This window comes from Anneissia japonica, unplaced genomic scaffold (genome assembly GCF_011630105.1).
Source record: "Anneissia japonica isolate Jap-2015-1 unplaced genomic scaffold, ASM1163010v1 scaffold287894_len555002_cov174, whole genome shotgun sequence".
Classification (NCBI taxonomy): domain Eukaryota; kingdom Metazoa; phylum Echinodermata; class Crinoidea; order Comatulida; family Comatulidae; genus Anneissia; species Anneissia japonica.
The window spans coordinates 474,752-501,314 of record NW_022753119.1 but is presented as its reverse complement, the minus strand read 5'-3'; the positions used below and the strand labels follow the sequence as shown (position 1 = coordinate 501,314).

Below are 26,563 nucleotides of genomic sequence, written 5' to 3'. Positions count from 1 at the left end.
TTTCACGTTTTTTGTTGGGGCGACGGGCGACGACGACGACGACGTGAATGAGCGCTCGTCACCCCTCCTCTCATTCAGGTTAGGCTAGGCCTGAGCCAGAGTCAAGAAGATTACAGTACAGTAGGACGTAGTCTAAATGTCGGTAACTGGACGGGAAAATGGTGCGGTATATTTCTAATAATACTAATATGCTTGATCTCTGATACAGTTGTTAATCAAGTTTCACTGAATGTGTTTTTTCTAATTGAAACGTGTTCGTTTGAAAATTGACTGGGCCTAGGCTTAGGCCTAGGCCCTAGGCTAGCTAGGGAGGGGCCTAGGCTAGGCCACCTAGCCGCTAGGCCTACTGTTGGCTAGGCTAGGCCTAAGGAATACCCGGCCTAAGGCCTGTGTTTACACTTACACTAATACAGGTTAATGGGTTTTAATATAGGCAAAGCCTTTAGGCCCTACTAGCCTGGCCTCTCTAGCTATATTATAGGCCTACCTAGACTAGAGGGTAGGCCCTAGAGTAGACCTAGGCCTAGGCCTAGCTAGAGTACTCAGGCTAAGTAAGGCTACCTTACTATCACCAGTAGGGTGTAAGCCAGGCCTACTGAACTGCAGTAAGCCATCAGTGACCTCCTCGCCCCTAGACTAGCTAGCAAAATTTTGGTATTGGGTACTACTCTTACTGTCTGTAGCCGTCATTGATGCTATCCGTTGACAGAATCACTGCTGCTGGCATTCACTTGAGAATCAATAATATCCCATTATGCTTCACAAGTGCATTCTGTTATAGTTTTATATATATTTTATGTTTTTATTTATTTATTCATTTATATTTTTATTTTTTTTTGGTTTTGTTGATTAAATAACTAACTTCCCATAACCCAGGGTGGGACCCTGCTCATATCCCTCAATAGGCCATCCACAGCTTAATGCTGAGAATGCCCAATGATTACCCATCTAATTATTTATAAGCTAGTATGTTTCTCTGTCGAAACATTGGCGAAAAAATTGTGACCTGTCAATTTGGTCACAACAACAATGTCAACAATATATGAATAAACCAAATTGGCAATAGGCTATTTATAAGATAAGTCACCAAAATCAATGACAAATACCAACACGGGAAGACTATCATTTTGGCCAGTGGCACGCCTTTGTTTTGGTCGCACCGCATAGTTATGCATTACGGTTGCGATTCACAGCCACTGGAACACCGATTTAAATGCTAGTGGTTTATTTATCTTTGGAAGGTAATTTAAAGTAAGGGCTACTGTATTTTTAAACAGGATTTATTTGTATTTTGGTATGTGGGAACCTGTTTGTCTTTGGAAATTAATTAGAATATGATCATTATAGCGTGTTTTTAGTACAGTATATGTATTTAAAACATTTGTTCTTTTCTTGCAGTCCCCAAAAGTGGAAATTTATGTGTACAGTGTAATAGTAGTTTTCAATTTCTGAATGCTTCATAATAAAGGCATTATGCATTTTGTTATGATTTGATTTGAATAATTTATTAATATACATTTATATCTGCATATATTCCCATCTGTCTGGAGAAGATACACATTCTCCCCCTGCAATCTTTGTTCAAACAGATACTCTGCAAATCCTCAGAAAAATGTGGAGTCGAACTCACCCCATTCCCCTGCAAACTGCCCCATTCCCCTGCAAACTTCCCCCTTCCCCTGCAAACATGCCCCTTCAATCTAACCCTTAGCAAGCTCTCCCCTAACCAAACTTACCCGTAGTATGCTTACCCCTAACTAAACTCACCCAAAGCAAGCTTGCCCCTAAACAAACTCACCTGAAGCAAGCTTGCCTCTAACCAAAGTCAGTAGCAAGCTTGCCTCTAACCAAACTCACCCGTAGCAAGCTTGCCTCTAACCAGACTCACCCGAAGCAAGCTTGCCCCTAAACAAACTCACTCAAAGCAAGCTTGCCTCTTAACAAACTCACCCAAAGCAAGCTTGCGTCTTACCAAACTCACACGTAACATGCTTGCCTCTAAACAAATTCACCCGAAACAAGCTTGCCCCTAACCAAACTCACCTGAAGCAAGCTTGCCCCTAACCAAACTCACTCTTAATAAACTTACCTCCTGTCAATCATGCATGATTATGCTGCTCTCAATTTTCAGGGTACACAAGTTAAAGACGTCATTATAAAAGAAGATGCACCAAAATTACTCTTACTGGAAAAGCATGCAGATTACATAGAACTTTATGGAAAGAAAGAAGATGACTATGTAAGCTATAAGTATTGTTTAATAAATTTTGAATCAAGTAAGTTTATATACCAATACTAGACCTAATAATGATAATAAGTAAAATTATCAAATGTTTGGAATAATAATATGTATTTGTAGCACCTCACATTAAAGTAACCTTATAATTAATAATAATTTGAACATTATTATAGCTCTTCTCACAGTCGCAGGGATCTCAAATAATAATTAGATGGACTCAGTTGCACACTTTAAATAGAGGACTCATCCATAGTGTGTTTTGTTTCACCCACCATTACCTAGAATGTGTTAAATACAGTCTTTAGCAGGTTTGTGTGTTTGTTAGGATAGAGCAGGTTTTCTGTTCAATAAAAATTCTCTTCCCAGTCATTACATGATCTGTTTAGCTTACGCTCTTGTCAATATAATAGACAAAATATTTATGCCCTATTGAGACTAGCATCGCATTGCAATCGGTTGTAGAAATTGCGACACCCAATTGCAGTTCACAATCGCGTGTGAAAGTTCACCTATACTAGTCGATATGTAATCAATATCGCAATTGTTACCCGATGCGATTGGTTGCTACTTCCGATTACTACGGAATCCAATCACAACAAATTCCACAGGCACTGATTGGCTGAGGTCAGTCAACATAGGCCTAGCCACCAGAGGCCTAGTACTGTTTGTATTAAGTTTCTACTTAACTGTATCAATAAAATTAAATATAAAAATTAATACTTTTCTCTTCAGGAGTTTGTTATGACAGAGTTTCTGCGAATGAATGGTGTTTACTGGGGCATCACCGTCATGGACTTGATGAACCAATTGGAGAGAATGAACAAACAAAACATCCTACAGTTTATATCGGACTGTCAGCATGAATGTGGTGGCATAAGCAGTAGTCTTAAGCATGACCCCCACCTCCTCTATACCCTAAGTGCAATACAGGTATTTCAGTGATATATTCCTGCTTGCTCTATTATGCAATTATAGTAAAGTTCTGAGGAACCTATAGAAAATAGAGGGAAAAAATAAAATTGCATTCAGCCCTACTGGCTTGAGCCATTTTTAACAGGAAATAATGGCTCCTAAGGCTTGTATTTTCTATAGTGTCCAAAATTACTTGACAATAATTGCTTTGTAAGTCAGTCACCCTGTTTATGTTTGTACTGTATTTAGGTAATTTTATAATCAAACTGCTAGTTGCAGTCAGCTGTGGTGCCAGAAATTTGCCGACGAGAGGTCCGACGTGTACGACGGAGGATCGGAATCAAGGGCCCCGATGAAGCCTCGGTCAACGGCCCAGAATTTTAAAAAATCCCTGGTTGGGTTCACATGGAGAGTTTTTATGGCTTATTTATGGCTTATTTATTTATTTATTATTTTTTATTATTTATATTATTTATTATTATTATTTATTATTATTATTATTATTATTATTATTATTATTATTTATTTTTATTATTATTATTATTATTATTATTATTTATTTTTATTATTATTTTTATTATTTATTTTTTATTATTATTTTTTATTATTTTTTTTAAATTATTTATTATTTATTTATTTTTGGCTTATTTATGGCTTAAAATGTGCTTTTAGACCACAATATTGGGGGGGGAGAATAATGTCCCCTGTCCCCCGCTAGTGCCACCACTGGTTGCAGTGACCGATTGCTCAGTGAACAATACATATACTGTGCGTGTGCATTAGGTAATAGATGCCTTGCCCAGAGACTCAAGCCTCTTCAAACAAATTCAATAAAATTAATTTCAAATACAAAATTATATTATACACATATATTAAACAAGTGTATTTTTAAAGTGATTGACAATAAAAAAACATGTTTTATCTTCTGTATAACAATTATATATTATCTTTCTAATTATTTTTTCAGATTTTAACAATTTATGAAAGTTTAGAAACTATAAACATAGACAAAGTTGTTTCATATGTGAGTGGGTTGCAGCAGGAGGACGGTTCATTCATGGGGGACAAGTGGGGTAAGTCTTCCCCTTCACTATAATGTAGTATCAAACAGTAGGCCTACTAATGCATGTGATGTGATTACCTATGCCAATTATCTCCCTTCCAAAGTGGGAGACTTTTATTCATGGGTGACATGTGGGGCAAGTCTTACCCTTCACTATGGTATCAAACAGTACTCATATACAGTGTGACTATCTATAACAAACATCCCTCTTCCAAACAGTGTTGTATCTACAGTATGGGTGCGCAGGGGGCTTGTGCCCCCTGTCGTTCCCTCCCTCCCCTCCCCTTAAAAATGTCTGAAGCGTAATTGAGAGTATATTACCCTGTGTATAATGAAACTCTTTGAGAAACAGGGTTTTAAATACAATGTATACAGTGTTAAAATGAATAAATAACATAATGAAGACAAGCATTTCTCTATAAACGTTTATTTATGATATGATATAGGACCTATGATAGGCGTACTGAACTACCGGAATATGTGAGCTATATAATATGGGAATAGTCATTTTTTATAAGCGCCGCTCTTGAATATAAGCCGCTCTCGAATAAGCGCAGCACTGAAGCCTCCAAAAATTGTATAAGTGCTGCGAAGCTTATTCAAGAATTTACGGTAATGTTGAGATTTGTAAAATAATTTTTCCAAAAAAATATGGCCTGTAGATGGATGGCTTCAGGCTCTGCAAATTTCATAATTTTTAATTGCATGTAAAGAGCTATTAAGTAAAATGAAGGTGCTTCCCTGAATTTTGTAAATTAATCATGCTGATATTTATTTTATTTCTATTATTTATTTAAGCACATGGGCTATCTTCATAAACTTCAGTTATGTTATTTTTAGAGTGTAATCAATTTTGAAAGATAATTCTTTTATTTTAATAAAGGAGAGATTGACACAAGGTTTTCATTCTGTGCAGTTGCCTGTTTGTCCCTTTTAGTAAGTATTTGAGTCCCTGCTATTTTTTTATCTGTAGTAAACATTGTTGTTCATCTATGCGATGATCGTAATTGATTAAAAAAAAAAACAATGCCATGTTTTATTCAAAATGTGTGTACAATGATTCAGATCATAAAGCATATTAACAGTAGGGAAAAAAGATCTTGTAAGTATAATTCTCTTTATAACTTTCGATATATTTCTATGTTATTAAGCAATTTATATTTTTTCTTTCTATAGAATAGGCTCGATGCTATTAATGTTGACAAGGCTGTTGAATATGTTCTATCTTGTATGAATTTTGATGGTGGATTTGGGTGTCGACCAGGTTCAGAGTCTCATTCTGGCCAGGTAAGTTTCTGCATGCTTAAAAGCAGCTTTCTTGTGACTGAAATTAAGTCTCACCACGAAATGAGATGCTTCACTGGTGAAATCATAATGAGATATTCACCAAGATAGGTCAAAGTCCAAATTTTTATTCATCAAATTAAAAATGGTATAAGAAAGTACAGTAAAAAATTAAAATTGACGAAAATGAACCTTCAAGAAACCCAATCGGATTTGTAAGAAAAGACAAAAATACTATAGTGTTAATAATGATAAAGGAAACAATAATAATGATATTATGATGCTACTATTATATTGATGGATTTAGAGTGAATTTAAGGTCTTGCTTTCCAATCCCATGGTTCTGTGTTCAATTCCTGTCGCAGCAACTCCACTCTCTAAGCTTTAAGTCTATGTATAGCATCTTGTGTGTAATATTTGTCTTGTGAAGAGATTGAAATTTTAAAGGGTGTTTAAGTTTGCTGTTTGGAAAATCCAAATCCCTAAAAGTTTGAATAGTAGAAGTATAACAAAAGATAATTATGCTAATAGTGTTGAGAGTATATTGATTACTGTATAATGTGTTTGCTCATTTGATTCTTTATGTTTTCAGATTTACTGCTGTTTAGGGATGCTGTCCATTACCAAGTCCCTTCATCATGTGAATACTGACATGCTAGGCTGGTGGCTCTGTGAAAGACAACTCCCCTCAGGAGGGCTCAATGGTAAGTTATATTCAGTAGGCCTAGTTGATTATCTCAACCAACTGTATCTGCCTTCTTCATTGTCCTCTTGTTCAGTGGTGTATCTAAGAGTCTTGAAATGGAGTTTGATGGTGGGGGGTGGGGTGAAAAAGTGAAGTTGTGGGGCTCAATGATTAACTGAGAGGGTGCTAGCTTGCAAAATATGATGATATGAGGTGATTTTTATCTACTTGAGCGTGATTTTTTTTTCAGTGGCATGATTTGTTTTTAGTCGCCTAAACAAAATTTTTTTAGGGGGACGGGTGCTCCTGCGCACACCAAGATATGCCACTGCTCTTGCTGTAATGCCCATGGATTTGTACACAATTCTATAATACAGTATTTATACTCTATCCATAACTGTTCTCTTAGAAACATTTTCTATTGAAAATCTTGTTACTGAACTATGTACATGTACATACTTCATGTTTTAATTGATTATGTCTACTATTAATAGGCAGGCCAGAGAAGCTACCAGATGTATGCTATTCCTGGTGGGTGCTGGCATCATTGAAGATCATTGGCAAGATTCACTGGATTGACAAGGAAAAGCTTGAGAGCTATATTCTAGCCTGCCAAGATGATGAAACAGGTGGCTTTGCTGATAGACCAGGCGACATGGTATGTACACTCTTAATTTATATTTGGTTGTACCTGTATGGAAATTAAGTAAGTTATGTGGTGTTAAGATACAGAAAATGATCACCAGTAACATCATCCATCATTAAACCATAAATGTTTGTATTTTATGTACCACTGCTAATGCCAGTGTGCTACTGAAGTTATTACTGCTGCTGCTACTACTACTGCAGTATAAATTTTCTATTTTTTGTGGTATTACTGATACTGCTTCTATAATATTTAATGTGGAGTCTAGGCCTAAATTTGGATTTCTTAGTGAATACTGTGAAGATAATCCTTTAAATGTGTCAGTGCATCCCATATTTTATTTATTTATTTTTTTTTTGCAATTGCCACCTGGCAAACAGTGAGAAATCATTCATATGTACAATTTTCTACCGCAGATTTTACATGCAATAACATCATAGCTGATTTTGACACATTCGCTGTCTACAGTAACATTGCTATAATACTGTATCAACACTGATTAATTTCTAGTCCACAATTGTGAGTTGTTTTTTTTTTAATCTTCCACAGGTTGATCCATTCCACACATTGTTTGGTATTGCTGGTTTGTCACTCCTTGGCAGCTACGCCGACAAAATCAAGACTGTTAACCCAGTCTACTGCATGCCAGAATACGTGCTAAGAAAACACAATATACATCCGCAGTTACTATGATGAACAAACTTACATAAAAAGACAATTTTCATTGCTAATTTTTGTGTCAAATGTGGATTGTTGTTAGGGTGGTCCATTGATCCTTGAGTAGAGATCATAAGTCCGGTGTACAATTCATTAGTAAAACACACTTAATAGATTTGCTGAACATGTGTACAAAAAAGAGCACAGTACAGTATACTGCCCTTCAAAAAAATCCGCAGGAGAATCTCCCAGCATACTGCCCAATTTACCAACAGATGCACCTGACTGGAAATAAGTCTAGACTTTAGTGGGTTTTCCATGGTGGTTTACACTAAAGAACTTTTATCCAAATAAATCCTTATTAGGTGAATGCGGCAACATTGTCATCTGTTTCTCTTCTTTTAAATAGAAAACTTTTAAAATCTATTGAACTAACATTTTATAATATCACTTTATTTAATACCTGGATAACCTCCATCTACTTTGAAAAACTTGAGCTGATGTATCTATTGTTATCAGCTACCTTTCCATGTCAGGTAGTGCTTATTAAACAATGTCTTTACATATTGATAATGAAAATAATTGGTGATTCGCTTCACGAGTGGATCACCTCTTGTTATCGTCAGGATCATCATCTTTTCTTTTATTTTTTCTTTCTCGCCATTCTTGTTCGCACGATATCTAAAAAAAAAATCTCAATTTGATGACATCATCATGGTCAAAATGAATGTTTTTCTAACCTCTCCATACCTCTTTCTTTAAAACTTGGACGGCCCGAGAGAGGGCGGCAGACTTGATATTTTCCTGCACAGTTTGAAAATCCTGACTACAGTATTTTTCCATATATCACTTTTAAGCAGATCACCTAACTTGTCCTCAGTGATGAGTTCAAATCTAGTTATAATATTCAACTTGATAGCACTTTGCTACACACCTAAGTATTTTAAAGCTATAGAGACTAAGTGAAATAACCTACCCATTCATTTTCTGTTTGGTCCAAAAAAGACATTTTGAATGATGATAATAATATGTCAGTAATATAAATTTTAAAATATATATTATGAAGAATGTATATGATGATGACGATGATGTGATAAAGGATAAAATAATGTAAAACTAGGCTGTAACAAGGACATTTGGTATTCCATATATACTGTACCGTAATTAATTTTTGTTTTACTGTTTATGTCAACATGATGATATTTTACATTTATAAACACTAAATACCTCCTTTTCAAACCTAGATTACTGTAGTATTTTAAAACAGTTGGCAAAAAGATAAATAAATAAGCAAATTCTAAAGCCTTGTCATGATATTTGGAACTTAATATTGGATACAATAGTTTAAATAAAGCTGACTATAATAACTTTATGAAATAATGCTAAAGTAAAAGATGATGGCAGATGAATTTCAGATCCCAAAACATTTGTTTTTTATTCAACAGGAGCGATTTCTATACAAATGATTACCACTATTATTGTAACACAAAATACTCATCTGTTCTTAACCTCATTATTTTGTGTAAAGACAGATGATGCCTGTCCAGAATGCAATTTAAAAAAATGGCATGATCTTGTAATTACATATTTATGGTATAATACGATGATTTGGCCAATTAAAACAGTATCTGACAGGATTTTAATTCATGCCATACCCCTGTTTTTCTTGTTACTATTGTATCAAATAGTAGTAAACACTCATTATTATGAGAAATTGTAAATTTATAAATGAAATAACAGACCTGTGAAGAATCATGGTGAGTGATAGATCTCAAAATCTATTAAAAAAGCTGTTTCAAAGCATGAACAATTATACTGTTCATAATTACATACGTTTTGTCACTTCTATAAGGAACTAACACAAGGAACTAGAGCTGAATGTGAATGTAACAGTGGCTAGATTTTAGGGATGAGTCATCTCAAGTATGTAAAATGTACCAATAATAATACTGTAATAAACAAACTTAATATTTGGAAGATATAAATGGAGGGAATTAATTTTAAAAAAGTAATAGAATTGATTTAATACCAATAAATTTATAAATACCAGCACGGATTAGCAAGTACACATGTTTATACTACAGTATTTATAGACCTTGAAATTATTTTAGTTTGTAGGCTTTAAAAATTAATTACTGTAGGCTTACTGTTAAACATCATTTTCATTTAATTATTCATTTATCTAAACTAATTCCTCCATGTTTATATAAGTTGTTTGCTATACTGTATATTTTTGTATTCCTTAAGAATCCTTATTTACAGTGGCATATCCTGGAAATTTGGTGGGGGGGGAGCGTGCAGCGGTGAAGTGTTTTGAGGGGAAAATTTGGTGACTGAAGTAATATTAACCACTTTAGCATGATTTTTTTGCATACAACATCTTCAATGAGGGGCATGCGTGTCTAGACATTTATTAATCCAACTGAGGCGAGGCAGCGATACCCAGGTTTATGTCATTAACAAATGATTGGTTGCCATGCATAAACTAGCACAGTACTGTGTGGGAATTTGCAGGATGAGTGTCCCTTCACATTAGTTATGCTTTTAAAGCATGGCGAAAACAAATAATATCTGAACATTTTTTTTACTGCAGTGCATTGCAGGTTGAAGAAACTGAATATTTTTGTAGCATTTCCTTTGTAATTTTCATTATTGTTTCATTCGATATTCATCTTTCCAAATTTCATAGTTCCAACCTCCAAAGAATGTGATACTGCCTTACATACTTGTGAACCCACGGTTTCTTTAAGGTTGTTTTCCACAAGGCGAATTTATTCACGTGAATAAATTTGCCTAGTAGAAAACAGCCTTTAATTTTCGTTTTAACTAACAAACTTAGCTGCACACAAGGTTTACAGATAATACACAATGTGACACAAAATTGTACTATTGATTCACACAGCATACTTTGAAATAAAAAGTAATGACAAGGGGCCATCAATTTTTCCATCATTTTCACCAGAGTACAAAACATGCTACAGAAAGGGGGTCAACAGTGTATGTACTTTTTATGAAAATGAAAAAAAAAATCTCAAAATGACAACTCATCATCATTTTATTATGCACTGTACTATTTTAACACAGAAAGAGTGTTTTGTACTCTCTTAAAAATGATTTATATGCAAGGCTGGTTCTATTGGTGAACATAATCCCACAACTCATACAACAATAAATCAAAGTATGAACTTTGAAAGCATACATAATGTATACACATTTCTACTGTACAGTTTTCTTCACCTGTGAAAAAGTATAATTATAAGCATTTAGATCACCGGTTCTCAAGCTAAGGGTCGCGACCCAAGATTGGATTTTGAATATCTCCTGACCAATTTGTTTCTTATCCTCAATCATTTGCTGTTGTAACATGGGAACATCCTAAAGCAACATTTAAATTGGTTACTTTAATTTTGCAAATGACCTGTTTATAGTGCTTTTTAACGTCCCACAAAGTGGGTTGCAGCAAATTGTATTGACATTTGTTTGGCTCATTGGCCAAAAAGTTTGAGAACCAGTGACTTAGAAAACATCTTTTCTTAAAGATGAACAACATGAAACAATTAATACCTGTTGATTGCTCTCATGAATTTTCAAAACAACTGTTGATTTTTAAAATATGAGTAAGTTTTCAGCATGATTGGATTGTACAATTTTGGCTTTTTAAAAAATCAATTATTAAATATTCTATTTTTTCTCATGAATTTAATATGTATATTTAAAAGATTGACCCTTCACATGTAGCTTGTGATTGTTGGCCCCCTGTTACAGTATCAAATCTAGTCAATCATTTTAATGTTTCAGGGCAAATTTTAATATTTCATCTGAATCATTAAAAGTGAAATTCATTTTATGTATTTCATTTCATACCATTAACTTTGTACTTTTTACTTTTAAACTTACATGTCAATACTTCAATTAAATTGATTTTGAGTTGATAATGAAAAATCCATCCAACCACAGAAATTTTTGCTAACATCAAAAATATTAGTAAATAGGCAAGATTAAACACTTCAGTTTAGACAAAAATATAGACATCTCAATAAGATTGTTCTAGTAAGTCATTTTGTTGTCACCAGTGCCACCCGCACTCATTACTGGATATCTGGAGACTATCAGTTGACAGATTTATTTAATGAAAAAAACTGGATATGTCAGACTAAAAATTGCATCTAAAATAACTATCTTTTGCACCGTTTAATTGAAAATTTTAGAACAGACAACAAAAAATTGTTTTACGTTGCTATGGTTCAATTTAGTTGACATCTGTGACTAGCATTGATATCTGTACCATGTTACATTAAGTAGTAGGGTTATAGTTTTTAGGTCAAAGGTTGTTTGCACAGTTGTAGGTCATAGGTTTGCAGGGTTATAGTTTGGGTCAAGGTAGTTATAATCCCACAATCCTGCTGTAAAGCTGGTGTAATCCTTATCTTCAAAGTGTTTCCTGGTATTGGCAGGTTGAATAGCTTCCATACGATGCGTCACTAAGTGGGTACCTGTTGTAAATTTACTGAAAGAATAATTTTTAAAAAATAGCAATTTAGGATTTAGTGCTACTATTACTTTGGTACCTAGGAGAAACTGACAACTGGGCTTCCTAATTCTGATTCAATAACACTCTTTAGTATCGGATGTTGGAGAATTGACAGAGGTCAAACTATAAAGCTCTAAAGTTTAAATTACCTGTCAATACATATTTGACACAGGTCAACTGAGACTTCTTGAGGGCAGTCTTTACAATGCCACCTAGTTCCAGTGATTGGCTCACAGCCACACTTATCGCACTTGAATCCAAGATGCTCACCCTTACCCTACAAGATAAAAATCAAAACTGAGGCCTATAGCATTATGTTGATACATCACCCCCACCATCATCATCATCATCACAACCATCACCACCATTATCATCATCATTTAACATTTTCACGATTAGCAGGTTTATAGCAACCACTCCCATAATTCAGTCTCGTACTGTACTCCTGCATTTTATTCACACAGCTATATTTCCAAGAAAGTGCATACTTTGCAACTTGGATGGTTTTGCCAAGTACCGTAATGTCAAACATGCCGTATACCGAGTATCAATTAGATTTATACTCTTGGTTTGTTATTTTTTAATGATCTGTCGCTCAGCAAAAAACCTCTCTGAGGACTTCTAGATTACTTTTTATGTCAGTATAACATTTCTTTAATCTCAATTTTTGCAAAAAAAAATAAAAAATAAACACACCCACTGTCTTCCTAGAATACATGTAATAATAATAATACAAAATAGTGTGTAAATCTCACCTTTTCTAGCATTTCATTTTTAAGCTTTGTTAGTCTCATTAATTCATGATATTCCTCTGTGTCACGTAATTCTGGGGGCATACTCTCACCCTAAGAAAAAAGAACATCAAATTAAAAAAAAATTTAAAAAAATCCAGATAGGCCTTTGAATTAGCACATAAAAATAATAGCAATAACAAGAGTAATAATCACAACAATAAATAATATAGGGATTAATAAGTCTTCTTGTTGGCCCTGTTTTACTACTACTAAAACTGCTAATACTCAAAATATATCTCGGACAGGTCTACAAAACATCATCTCAAGATTCAACTTGATTTATTATCATTAACCAAAAAAAAAGCAATCATTGTTGCACAAATAGATCTTACTAATACAGATTTTTCCATTTCAAAACTATTGTCTAGGCTTCTGAAATCATCGTCTTCATCTGCCATGTACACAGGGGGCTTGTAGGCCTGCATAAATGTGGAGTTTTGATGCAGGAGAGGCCTAGTAAAATGATGCATCCTACGATTAGTCTGCAGAGGTAAAAATCAATATAGATATTGAGAAAATGACATGCTACAAATGATTATTATTACAATTATTATTATATTTTTGTATGTCAGTTTCTGACTTACATAATTTTAGAAATAATAAAGTTACAATTACAAATTGCATAATGCAAGAATAATCTTCTAGTGACAATCAAGCAAACAGAGCTCACAATTGTGGATTTGGAGCGGTTTTCATTCAATGGTTTAATACAATATCATACCTTTTTAGTAAGGTACATGTTAAGGTTTGGCAATCTTCCAGGTACTGGTAATCCTGCCTTACTCAGTTTGATGAAATACTTTTGTACACGACTGGCAACCTGTAAAAAGAAAGTCAAAATTGATCAAACTGGGTTATGATACACAGACTGTACTGTCACCACAAAATGCAAATTGGGTGTTCTTCTAGCACCATATCCAGTGGCAACCACAAAAATACTGTATAAATTCATTAATACCCGGTAGTCTCCCCTTGTGAGGTTACTTTTGTTAGTTAAATTTTACTTGTATTTTAACCTTACTGTATCTTTTTTCGTAATGAGTCTTAATGGTAAAGTGCTGCTTTACAGTACAGTACTTGAGGCCAAGTTCAGACTAGGTGGATAAACCCGGCTCAACTCACTGGGTTTATCCACCTGCCAGTCTGAACTAAGTGGCTTATCTCAAGCCGGGCTGTGTTCCCATAGTAACTAGGCCTGGCTTTAATCGCTAGGGGGGGTCTTGCATTGACTTCAGGTGACGAAATGACCAATCAGCATTCAATTACTACGCTGTGAGCGAGCGTACGTTTCACGAGCAATGTTTTAAAACACGTTTCCTGGTTACGGTTCATTATTATGCAAATTTTTGCCTGGCTAAACCCGCTAGTCTGAAGGCCCGGCAAAGTTGAGACGGGCTTAATGTTGAGCTGGGCTTAACTCAAGTCTGAACTTAGCCTAAATATTTTAATGTATACTGGGTTAAGCGATTATTTAATATCCATATTTTTTTAATGTTTGTTGCGGGTAATGTTAATGCAGGATTCCAAAATTGTGCTAATGTATTAGGTGTCCTTTCTTGATTTCATTGGTTACCATTCGCCATCATTCCAAGAATACTGTATATTAAAGAGATTACCTTCTAGAATTATAAAAACAGTTTTGTATTTTCACCTGTTGAGGAGTTCTGTTGCCCAAGGCATTGGCAACCTTCTCCCACCGTCTGGCTTCCACTTCCTCTTGGGGAAACCGCACAAGACACTCTTCTAATCGCCGTTGTTCCTCAACTGTCCAAAGTTGATTGAAAGTTCCACTTTTAGTGCCATCTAAAGGGCGCCCTCTAACTACTTCCTCCTCCTTTATAAAAATAATAACGATTCTTTGAATTTACATTAAGAAAGGTTTATATTATATAAATTAAAGCAGACAGCACTTTTAAGATTATGAGAAGCAATTATTTGTGCACACTTTAAATAATAATAATAGTACTGTAATAATTATAGTAATAAAAATAATCATCACTAATGCTGAAACCTCTTGCATATACAGTACAGTATTTCACTTCAAAACACTTCTCCAATCAGAGCGATTGTTAGCCAGTATGTGTATAGGCCTATTTACAGAGCACCTGTTATCACAAATTTTTACAGAATTTGTAAGCAACGATCGCCATCAAAAGAGCTAATGCTGTGTTCCAGCTCACCAGTGATTATGACTTTTAAACCATTCCATTGCATCCAGTAATTCATGACTTGTAAGCAACACTGAATTACGATTATAAACATTGAATAAATACTTTAAACATATTCTGCTGCAGAAGTCTACTATTCAACCTTAAAATTTTACTAACATTACAAACCAAACTGCATTTCTCAGAACCAAATACTATCAATTAAGATTTGTAGCGTACATATTTTATAGATTCACATTCTGGTCAACTCACCTTTTTAATAGACGGAATAGTCATAGCATCCCTACTTGTAGAAGGGCTGTCCAATGAAGGGGAGGCTGTCAAACAATAATAAAATCTAGATTATGAACAGAAATATAATAAATTTCGATGGAATTAATTTTAGTATATACTATTGATACTTGATAGATTAAGGAATTGATGATTCAAGGATGGACCGCTGAACTAGCCAGATGCATGGAGGACCAAGATGACTGGAAGAGCTGCTCGTAGCCCATCCAAAAATGACTTAGTAGCAGCAGTGATGTTTGGCACCCGCTATTGATTATAATATTAATAATTTGATTATAATATTAATAATCATAATAACAATAACAATAGTGGCATTTATCACCTAATAATGATAATAATAATAATGACAATAGATATGTTTATAATAATAATAATAAATAAGGGTTAACATGATAAAATGATTTTTGCTATCCAATAATGATCTAATATGTTTTAATTTTAGTAAACTGTAACAATGGTTTGTTGTTGGATGCCTACAAAAAAGATGGTTAAAGTCAACCAAAAACAAGTCACCTGTTGTAGTCTTTGATGCCCTGGTGTTGTGAACTTCTGTAGCGAGTTTCAGTAGCTCAGTGCCTTCTAGTTTTTTTATATATTTCTCCCAATTGACGTTTGGTATTGTTACAACACGCTGTGCAACTGGTAGATCTAGGTCAACCTGAAAATTATCAATATATTATTTTTACTTAGAAACAATATTTATTTATTTATTTTATTTCTTTATGCTGTATATGCACATAAAACAAATACAAGAAACATCATATTTAAAGGATAAAAATATACTGTTGTTCCAAGTAGTCAGGGGGCCGTTTCATGTTATTAAACATCTGTCTCTTATACACATCTAGATGTGTATAAGAGACAGCACTAAAGCTTGCAACCAGCAAAATTAAAATTAAAGAACTGAAGTCTGCAAAGAGATAAATACTTTATTTTATGCAAGCACTTTCCTAATGTACTGTCTAAAAATCACTTTCAATGTATTTGTGTGGATAGAATGGAACGAATAATTAAATAGTACAATGATGCCCTTTTTGTTATTCCCTTACCTGGAGAAATGATAACTACTTGTCTTCATTCTCTGATAGTACAAGTAGATTTAGCCACCCAGATTCTGCTAAATTTTCCATCAATTAACCTCCAACACTTCACACCCAAAATTCAACAGCTTGCTAACATGAACATAGACTAGTCTCCTAGGATGACTGTAACCTTACCTTATTCTGCAAGTTCTCAACAAATTTGATAGGGTCACCCAATGCACTTTTCTGGCATTCTGCTAGTCTTTCAAGACCTGTAATTGCATGCTGCCTTTGTGCTTCTAAGGTGGCTAGGGTCCGAAGTAACATTCGATAACTGTAAAGACAATACAATATAATGAATGAAATACAGTAAGGTGTATGCTATATATACAAATAACAGCTTTAGTAAAATTATGGATATTATTATCCAAACTGACACAAACAGAAATAAAACAAATCTTCAAAGACACCATCCACCTCTGCTTTACTTAATGTATAGTATTATATTTGTGAATGTGTATTATGTGTGTTGTTTTACTTCATCAGCTACGGTGCTTTTTCTGATTCATATTTAATTAGTAACACAAGATATAAATGAACCATACTCCTTATTTCCTTTTAATGCCGTATGATCAGATTCAAAGTAAAATGGTTCACTCTCTTCAGGTTCCTCCTGATACCAAGACAGAGCCTGGTACCCAACCTGATCTTCTTCGAACACTCTTCCACATTCCTCCTCATCTTGTGTTTTCATGCAGATGGATTGCTCATCCTCCAGAGATTTTAATTCCACATTGTCCTCAATAATGCTTTCTGATAATGTCCTTGACTGGTCATCCATTGTTTTCTGGTTCTTTGCATCTTCTTCCTCCACCTCTGGCTCCTTTCCTGAAAGCCGCCGACTCCTTCTCGAGGTTGAACATTTTAGTTCTACATGTTCTTTTGAGGTTGTTTCTTCTATTAAAGATTCTACAGATATTTCTGGAATGTTTTTCTTGGAATTGTGTGCTATTTCTTCTTTGTTGCTTTGCTGCCCTGAATTGGCAGAATTGTTTGTGTTATTCTCAACAGAGCTGCCAAACATGGCATTATCAAAAGCTCTGTTAAGATCTTTTGCAACACCAGCCTTACACTGTCTTTTGTTTAATGGCTCTAAGTTATTCCTTAGCCCATCTATGTTATCGTTTGGCTCAGTATCTTTGCCAGATGCAGACCGTTTTCTTGGAGAACTTCTAGTTGATACAACCATAGCCAGGCTCTCTGTGTTGGATTTATTCAAAAATACATCCTGTCTAGAATGTTCATCTGTTGCACTTTCTAATTTAACTGAATCTCCACTTTGTTCAAAATTTGTACCTTTTACCGGTGTTTTAGATCTTCTTGGGCTAGTTCTTTGAGGTGATAATGGCTCACTTTTGATTCTAATCGTTGGTTTATTTGAGATATCTGAATCTACTGATGATAGACATTTGTGTCTGAGTTGCTTAATGTGCTTTGGAGGTCGACCTCGTTTAGGGATTCGTGCCGCCTCGTCAAGCTTTGACTTTTCAAGTTCAGCTTGATTTGTGGCCATACTAATACTACTATCCTTTGCATAGGTGTGGAGGGCTTCAACAGTTTTCTCAATCTGTGTTAACCTGGTTGGTCTTTGAACCACACCAGCTACAGTTTTACTGGGTGATGGTGTAACTACAACATCTGACAAAATTGGGTCAATATTGTTCTCTGTGGCACCCACAACCAAATGAGATTGTCTTTCATTTTTTTGACAAGTATTTGATAGTATAGTATCTCCTAAGGATTCCTCTGATTGGTTTAGCATTCCACTAGAACGAGTCCTCCTCCTTGAAGTGGGGTTAAAATAACCACCATCACAATCAACATTATCCCCTTTTTCTAACGATTTTCGATTTTTCATTATTTTCTTATCTTCTGGAGTAACTTTTCTTTCATCTTTTTTAGAAGTCTTTTGGTTGTTTGATTTTGAAGGTCTGTGGTCGACCTCTTGCAGCCTGTCAATTTTTGATACAGGGTCCTGGCCATTGTTTTTAGCATATTCTGAAACTTTTGCTTTTGGTGATCTTCCTTTTAAATCCTCATCTACAGAGTCAACAAGCTTTAAGGAAGATCTTGTTCGAGCATTTTTTTCTTTCTTTTCTGAGCCACTCCCATCAATCTCTGGCGTTTTCTGACCGGTGCCCCGTCTTGTTCGAAGTTTCGAGGCACTCATGATGACTATGTCAACAAGGGCATCTAAAAATAGAAACATATATAATGCTTTTAAAAATAAAAAGATATTTTTTGCACTTTTGCTTTAGAATGAAAAAAAAAACAACAATAAAACCACATTACAATTTATATATTAGGAGGCGTAAATGTAGGCCTAGGCTAGGCCTACCACAACAAGCATTACGACTGCATAATAATTAATGTCCAAATTATATAAACATTTTATAATCATGCAAATAAATTATATCCATATGAAGAAACTTGCATACTTCACAATCAAAATACAATTAACCAAAAAATAAGGTAATTTCATAATTCGTTAAGTTAAAGATCACTTCCTCATAATAGTAATAATGCTGAGCCTGTCGACTTGGGTTCAGTCATACCGCCAGCGCTACAGCGACAAAATTACTACTATTGTACAGGCAGAGGAGTACAGCATTCGTGGCTGTTTATACATTTATGACAACATATTTGGTCTCTATTTGCAATTGAATCGACGTATATTATATATTGTATCTACTTACAACTATTTTTTATCACATAAACACTATAAATTTGACAAAATCGAAGGATTTCTTGAACAATTTGCACCCTCTATTTTCTAAATTACGGGCGCTGCCATTTTGGTATATGCGATTAAACATTAGGGGCCGTTTCATGTTATTAAACATATGTTTTACCAGTAATTGAATTTGATACACATATAATAATACAGCAATTCTTTATAATTATAAATTTTATCATAATAAATTACTGCGAATATATTTACTAAAATAATAAAGTACCAAACAAATGTATATTATATTGAGGTTTACCTAGGAAATGGAAATGGATTATTCTAAACTAAATCTTTGACGGTCAAAGTTGAGTGTGTATTGAAATTGAAAACGTGCATGTGTCTCTCCGCGACGATGATGTAGGTTTGTGGCTGGCTATATAGGAACAGATTAAATCATGATTTTCGCAATTATATAAAATCCACGATAACGTACATAAGTTCACACACTTTTATATACATTTTGATACTAAATCCGTACAGAGTAAGTGGCTGTGGGTATACATATTTTACCTGTCTTTTGCAACGATTGCCTGACCCGGTCCCTGACTGTGCTTTTTTTTTAGCTAGGCCGCCTGGCCCTACTAGCATAGGCTTTACGCCTAGGCCAGGTTAGATAGAGAGGCTAGTCTAGGTAGGTATGCCTTCCGGGCTTACTACTACGCCAGCTTGTTAGGCCTACCATATCATTGCCTTGATTGGTGAGTTTAAAAGTGACATTATTAGTGGCTGTTGCACCAGGGTCCAGTGAGTCTTAACCTGTATTCTTAAAACAAACATTAGCTGTCCTGTAGGCCTCCTTAGCATAGTATTTAGTAGGCCTAGTTCAAACTAAATGAAAATAAATTTCGACTAGGCCTAGCATTGGCTATGGTTAAGTCATGTACACTTCAACTAAACTGATACACCGGGCCAATTGTTTAAACTGTAAAGTAAAGCCTGCAGGTGGAATCCTGCACGCAAAAATTAGGCCTAGAAGTCGGTCCGCGCATTTTGGAAAATAGGGTCAATTTCTACGCAGAACATTGCCGAAAATTAGGCTTTGATTGAACTACTGAAATCTTAATATATAACCAATGTATTATCCAGTAGTTAGAACTTTCCTTGCAAATTTAAGCTAGTTATTGCGGTATCATCTGCGCAATTAAAATATTCTACAGATGGCCGAGCCCTAGGGTCAGACTAAATAGCCCCACTAAGAACGTGCTTTCTGTAACTCATGATAGAGTGAAAAGAATAAAAATGGTTGTATGTCTAGGTCTGATGTGTATTCGGTGTGTTCAGTATAAGTAATATCAAGTTATAGCTTCCACATTGCGAAATTAACAACTAGCTGCAAATGTTGATAGTTGTCATATCATCCCTAATAAATTATACAGTGTGTTAACAATTATCTGTACATTAATTTTTGTACTGCTTTGATATTCTTCTAGATGGCAGAGACTGATTTATTGAAACGCCTCACTGAACGCAATATGTACTTCAATCAGATGGTTAATCTTATTCCAGCAAAGTTTTATTTTAGCAATGAAGATAAACAGACTGGGTTTTATGGCAAAGAAAGTTCAGGTACTGATATAATATAACAAAAGTTTATCATATGTACTGCAATTTGACAAATGTTCTAATATTTGCCAGTTATTGGTTTGGGGGAGTGATTTGATTCATAAAGAAAATTCTGTCATTTTCAAAGATTTGAAATTTAGACAGCAAGATTGCTACAATTCCAGTATTATTTTTATTGCAATCACCCAATACAATAACATGACCACCTTGCGTTTGCATTACAAACTGAAACAGAGAAATACTGTAATAGGAAAACACACAAGTAGAATATTTATAAATGCTCTGATAATAATATCAGATGCTTACTACCAAGAGATAGCTCCAGATTGTAGGGTTTCAAGGAGAGAATATTAGGGTTTTATGGTCTAAAAATAATAGTAATTTAAAAAAAAAAAAGAAAACTATTAAATCAAGTAAGTCTATCCTGATATAGACCAAGGAAACTAAAAAAACCCCTCAAAACCAGTGTCATTACATATCTCACCTGACATCTACATACCCAACAGTAGGTTATCTCAAGATCTCTTGGATCTTTATTAAATACCATTGATTTGTTGCTTTTCATAAGGAAAAGTTCCGGAGCATAAAGTACAGAAGACGAAGAAGAACAAGAAACAAAAACTTGATCCAGCTCAGCATAAGAGTGTCACAAAGATCCAAGGAGAGATTGCAGAGAAAGAAGAAAGGGAACGTCTGGAGCAGAGCAACAAGAATGAAGCTGAAATGGCACAAGTAGATGATGAAATAGACGGGGATGATGAGATAGGTTAGTAGTACTATTATACCAGTGAAATTACAGTACGAGTACAGTATTACCATCTTAAGAGAGCAGCCACTCAGGGTGCACTGGAACAGGTGCGGATCCTGTAGGGGGCACGGGGGAAGCTGTCCCATTCTTCCCCCCCCCCCCCCATTTTTGCCAATAGATTTTAAAATATGCATTGATATTAGCACAACTCAATTATCTATTCTGAATATGTTGTGACCCCCCGCCCTGGTTGGAAAATGTAGAACCTTAAGTTGGCTGGTTCTATTTCATCACTACTCTCCTTGGAATTCCAGCTGGAAGGAAAGAGCAGGGGACACCAGTTGGAAAAATAATTCAGATTCTCATAGATTGTCCTTGGTATGTTTCACCATAATTCCTGCGTGACCAGTATAATATCTCCTATTCTAGGGAGATGTTTTTTCCATTCTGTTGGTGATGGTGGATTTTTTTAGTCAAATATTTTGTTATGTTTCTGCCTAATTGTCTTTCTTGAGAAATACTTTGCATTTCGTCTTAACATTTTCATCATTATAATGTTGTATGATAATAATCCTTTGATTAAAAATTATCATTATTTTTAACATCATTACTCTCACAGCCTTGATGCCTCATTTATTTTAGTAACAAATTTGTTATTGCACTAAGAATAAAGTTGGTAACTGCATTGGAAGGCACACATATACATCTCAGAGAGAGCTACTCGCTCATTTTCCACCTGTTAATGGTAGCCTTCATTTTTATTTATTTGTTTTGTATTTTATGTAAATGCGTAATCGTCTTTCAATATAAAGTTGCCCCTTATTGACTTATTCAATGAAGATGTTATATGGTCATATTGTCCCATTTGAAATCAAAACATAGATCATTTGTTTACCATTAAGTTACTACTGTATACTAGCTGAGCTATGAAGTGAGGCCCCACTGGTATACTCCTTTAGAATTTTCCATTAGGACTTCCCTATTTTCAGATTAAGGATAATTACTAAATAGAATGTTTAAAGAGAATGAATGGTAATTTGAGAAGAAACATAAGGCACCCATATGGATTTGAACAGGACATTCTACTTACTGTTTGTTTATTTTACCAATATGACTACATGTAAACAAATGTTGTAAATAATCAAGATGAATGTTGAATTACTCGCCCACATGTTGTTAATGATGTTCTTTTCTTACCTGTTTTAACAGAAGAGGTGGAGCCAAAGATCCCCATCCGACCAATCAGTGTTGAGAAAATTGAATGTTCAGAGTCAATAGAAGATTTACGCGTCAAGTTGAATTCCAAGATAGCTAGTCTGAGAAAGAAACGCAAAATGGTTGACAATATGAACAATGGTGTACCCAAAAAACAGGCAAGAAAACTGTTGCAGGAACAAAAGAAGGCAAAATGGGAAGCCATTAAGAAAGCCAGAGCAGACATGCATAAAACCAAGAATGGAAAATCAAGTGGAGGAACAAAAAAAGAATTGTATGAACCAACAGCTCCTCCAGTTTTGAACAGTGAAGGGGAGGTGGCATTTAGCAAATTTGAATTCACTAAATCAAGTGAAAAGAAGAAAAAGTGGGTAAAAACAAATCAACCAAGAAGTAATAAAGATTATACAAGGTTGCTAATGAAAGCAGAGATGGATGTAAAGAAAATGAAGGAATTAAAAGAGAAAGACCCAGAAAAGGCTAAGCAAGTGGAAGAGACTCAGGCATGGAAAAAAGCGATGCAGAAAGCACAGGGAGCTAAGATAAAAGACGATCCAGACTTGATTAAAAAAACGATGAAAAAACAGAAAAAGTTGAAGATAAAGAGTGCGAAGAAGTGGAAAGATAGAGTTGAGCAACAAGAAAAAGTAAAGAAGGACAAGCAGGAGAAACGTACCAAAAATATCCAGTCAAGGAAATCACAAAAACAGATGAAGAAGGTGAAGCGCTTACAAAAGAAGGGTAAACTTCTGCCTGGGTTCTGATCTTCTGAAAATCATGGACTATATAACTACTGTAGTAGTTGCCCTAAATTATGTTGCTGTCTTGTGTTACCTAAGTACCTAACACTATTTTACTTTGCAACATATCAAAAGGAAAACTCGGGAACGATATGAGATACAGATTTTAGAATATTTTCTAAGTTTTTTGTCAAATATGCAGTTCGACAACATATAACCAAAATCTTCCTCTAGAGCTTGAATGTTGTGCAACCTTTTGCTATAGTCTAAAAAATACATAGATTCTATCTTACATTTACAATTTTTGTTACTTGATTTCTTGTGCCAGGCCACTGTATGTTACCTGGAAATAGTAATGTTTTCTTGTGGTAGGCCAAACGATTACTCAGGAGCAGATACAGGTAAATAATCAGGGTTGGTTTGTCAACACATTTTAGCCTAGGCCTTTTTGGTTAGTTTGGTACAAACCATCTCTCCACCAATGCATTTTGGTGTATGAACTGGTGACTAAAATCCTGGATAAATTATACTTTGAAACATACTTCTTATTTGGTTGCCTGGAAAACAGAATGACTCTTTACTTAATTTAGAGATTTTGGGTTGGTTGGGCTTTGGCAACAATGGTTGTTTACGCATTGTAACCAACATACTGATCAACCATGTTTCCAGGCAGCCAATCTTTTAGGAATTTTATGATTTGAAAGTTATTGGACAGTTGAATTTAACTGATGGTAATTGAATACAATTTTATCAATTTTATATTTGTCGATATCTGTTTTGTGTTTGTGTTGGTTTCATATACAATTCAACTTGCCTTAAGTCAACTTTGCCTAACTCAAATAATTTCCAAGTACAGTAGATCTTATTTTATGTGCCAGATTGTTGTATTTTCCATTAATTAGCGATCTGTAAGTCAAATTTTATCTTACTCGAACAATTTTTCAGTACCATTTTGGATTTGACTTAAACAAACTCAAATTTACACTTTTTTGTGGGGGTTTAATATGTCAAGATGGTGATTCAATTCAATCAGTTGTTATAGCCCGTCATTGTAATCATAACCATTTTTTCATCATTATCATCTCTATTGTCATGGCAATCATTAGGTGCCCTCTGGACAATTTACAGTACATGTTGATATGCACGATTTGCTATATAAACAAAGGTTATTAGGGGGCGTGATGATGACACATGCTTGACCCTTCAATATTTTTTAGGATTCGCCTCTTTGTAAAATTCCTTTAAATTACGATTTTAGCAATTTTGTGAGCCTTAAAACGTCCTATACATTAATAATCAATAAAACACATGTTCTGTAAGTATAAGCCTAAGTTTATTAGCATGTCATATGGTCTTTAAACACTGCCATTTCACTATAATATTCATTTAATATTTCTTATATTATTAAATATATTAAAAATGGAATTGCTTACTTGTTAGAGGCTTCCGGAAACGGTAATGGCCTCCTCCAAGCAAGCGAGAATCTCCTGGAAAATAACCGCAAATTCATGATATTTGTATGTTTTCACTGCTTTGTTATCAATTCTCTCGTGGAAGACATTGCCGATGGTTATCACTACGGTGCAGCAAAATGAAATTAAATGTGTTAAGAAAGCTCATTTTAACTAGATCTCCTGGAAGGGACTTATTCCAACTTGGGAAACCCTGAGAATACGAAAAGTGTTTTCATTGCCAATTAATAGATGTTTGATTAATGTCATTTATACCAAAAAAAAAAGAAAACTCCTAAACTGTGAACATGTTGGTACATGCAATTAATGCTGGCCATGAAGTCTTTCAATTTTGTTTTGTGTGATTATTGAACTCGTAGAAGATAAAACAATACCCTACTAGTGGCGGATTTAGAGGAAGAGTAAGAGGAGTACGCCCCCTAGCCCCACCCCATCCCAACCTACATTTTTGTAAAAAAGAGAAAATATTTTTTATTTTCTTAACTGTCATTTAAACCCATTAACAAATATCGTTACACTTTGAATTATGATCACATATGCACATTGATTAAACATACCAATGATGCTCAAATTTTCTAACAAAAACCCATAAAATTCAATGCAGAGAGGCTGGTTGTTGCTATCCATTTCAGTAGGGATGGTGGATATCAGTATTTACCCCCACACCCACATGTGCAAAATGTTTCTATCAGTTTTCACTAACCTTTGGATATATCCACATAGGCCTATGACTCCGAGCTGCTTTAACAGAAAAGGCGCCTCTCCTTTTTAGAAGGTTAAAAAAGAAAGAAAAAGAAAATGTGATCGTCGAAAACGCCTTCGAGGTTATTTTCGTGCGTCTCGAACAAAAAAATTCGCAGGGGCATGCCCCCGGAGTCGCGGACCCCATAAGGTAGTATATAGTTATCTCGATCGGCCGCTATCGGCCTTTCTTTCGGCCCCCTCATCCCCTTTTGGACATCTCTGGATCCGCCCCTGTGGTGGGTGAGAATGTCTACCGGTTTGTTTCCGTCTCCGGCGCCACGAAAAGTCGTCGGACCAAATTATAATTTGTATCCAAATAACGTTATATGGCTGATCCCTAATATTGTGGTCTAAGAGCACATTTTGGGAAATACAAGGGACATATTTCCGGCCCCATTATTGAACAAAAATAAATGTTATAACACAAAGAATTCACATACATACAACGACTGATAAAGCTTAAAGGAATTAAAGACCATCATTCAAGAAAAAAAATAACATTTGGCTCATAGAGTCATAACGTTCATCTTTCCGTTTTTAAAATTTAAAGAAGTATTTCCCATGCAAAACACGGGAAAAAAGGGGAAAAAATCAAAAATCATGTTGAAATTGACTTGTTCAATTTATCTTGAACATAGAAATTAGTGTGTTTACCCATAATAATAAAATTTATTAAATTTCTAAAATATTTTTATGATTTTTATCATTTTCATGGGACAATGCATCTTTAAAAGTATGTTTCTATTAAATTGATCTCTCTTTACTCAAACTATATACCGCCATCTGTTGACCATGAATAGCAGAGTTGATATGATGATGGATGATGATATACGACGCGGAGGCCGTACCAAAGATACTAGAAATACAAGATAGAGTTCTCCACACAAAAAAAAGTGTTCCACCGTGTTCCACCGAAATGCATGGTGAGAATACGAAAAATGGGACGCCCCCTACAGCTGGATCTAAAAAAACTTGTGCCAAACTTTCGTTACCAAGTC

At 34.8% G+C, this 26,563-nt stretch overlaps 3 protein-coding genes across 6 annotated transcripts; 2 read left to right on the top strand and 1 right to left on the bottom strand.

The window, feature by feature from the left end:
• The first annotated feature begins 4 nt into the window (after positions 1-4).
• LOC117122702 (geranylgeranyl transferase type-2 subunit beta-like) lies at positions 5-7,864 on the top strand. Its single transcript, XM_033268392.1, has 9 exons — positions 5-161; positions 2,132-2,239; positions 2,972-3,169; positions 4,119-4,224; positions 5,098-5,150; positions 5,391-5,501; positions 6,091-6,202; positions 6,678-6,841; positions 7,379-7,864. Exons 1-9 carry the CDS (start codon positions 159-161, stop codon positions 7,520-7,522), a joined length of 999 nt encoding a protein of 332 aa, XP_033124283.1. The 5' UTR covers positions 5-158; the 3' UTR covers positions 7,523-7,864.
• Positions 7,865-8,895: 1,031 nt separating this feature from the next.
• Positions 8,896-19,157, bottom strand: LOC117122701 (ZZ-type zinc finger-containing protein 3-like). Of its 2 annotated transcripts, none has more exons than XM_033268390.1 (11): positions 19,049-19,157; positions 16,898-18,545; positions 16,488-16,626; positions 15,784-15,928; positions 15,232-15,296; positions 14,463-14,645; positions 13,533-13,631; positions 13,144-13,293; positions 12,773-12,862; positions 12,167-12,294; positions 8,896-11,993 (listed from the first exon to the last, which is right to left on the bottom strand). In XM_033268390.1, the coding sequence occupies exons 2-11, from the start codon at positions 18,520-18,522 to the stop codon at positions 11,834-11,836; spliced, it is 2,784 nt and encodes a 927-aa protein (XP_033124281.1). In that variant the 5' UTR covers positions 18,523-18,545; positions 19,049-19,157; the 3' UTR covers positions 8,896-11,833. The 2 variants fall into 2 exon arrangements, with proteins under 2 accessions (XP_033124281.1, XP_033124282.1); XM_033268391.1 differs by lacking the exon at positions 19,049-19,157 and adding an exon at positions 18,791-18,909.
• Positions 19,158-19,379: 222 nt separating this feature from the next.
• LOC117122700 (surfeit locus protein 6 homolog) lies at positions 19,380-24,674 on the top strand. Of its 3 annotated transcripts, none has more exons than XM_033268389.1 (4): positions 19,380-19,440; positions 20,514-20,649; positions 21,215-21,412; positions 22,604-24,674. In XM_033268389.1, exons 2-4 carry the CDS (start codon positions 20,514-20,516, stop codon positions 23,371-23,373), a joined length of 1,104 nt encoding a protein of 367 aa, XP_033124280.1. In that variant the 5' UTR covers positions 19,380-19,440; the 3' UTR covers positions 23,374-24,674. The 3 variants fall into 3 exon arrangements, with proteins under 3 accessions (XP_033124280.1, XP_033124277.1, XP_033124279.1); XM_033268386.1 differs by having other exon boundaries at positions 19,392-19,564; XM_033268388.1 differs by having other exon boundaries at positions 19,392-19,574.
• The last annotated feature ends 1,889 nt before the right edge of the window (positions 24,675-26,563 follow it).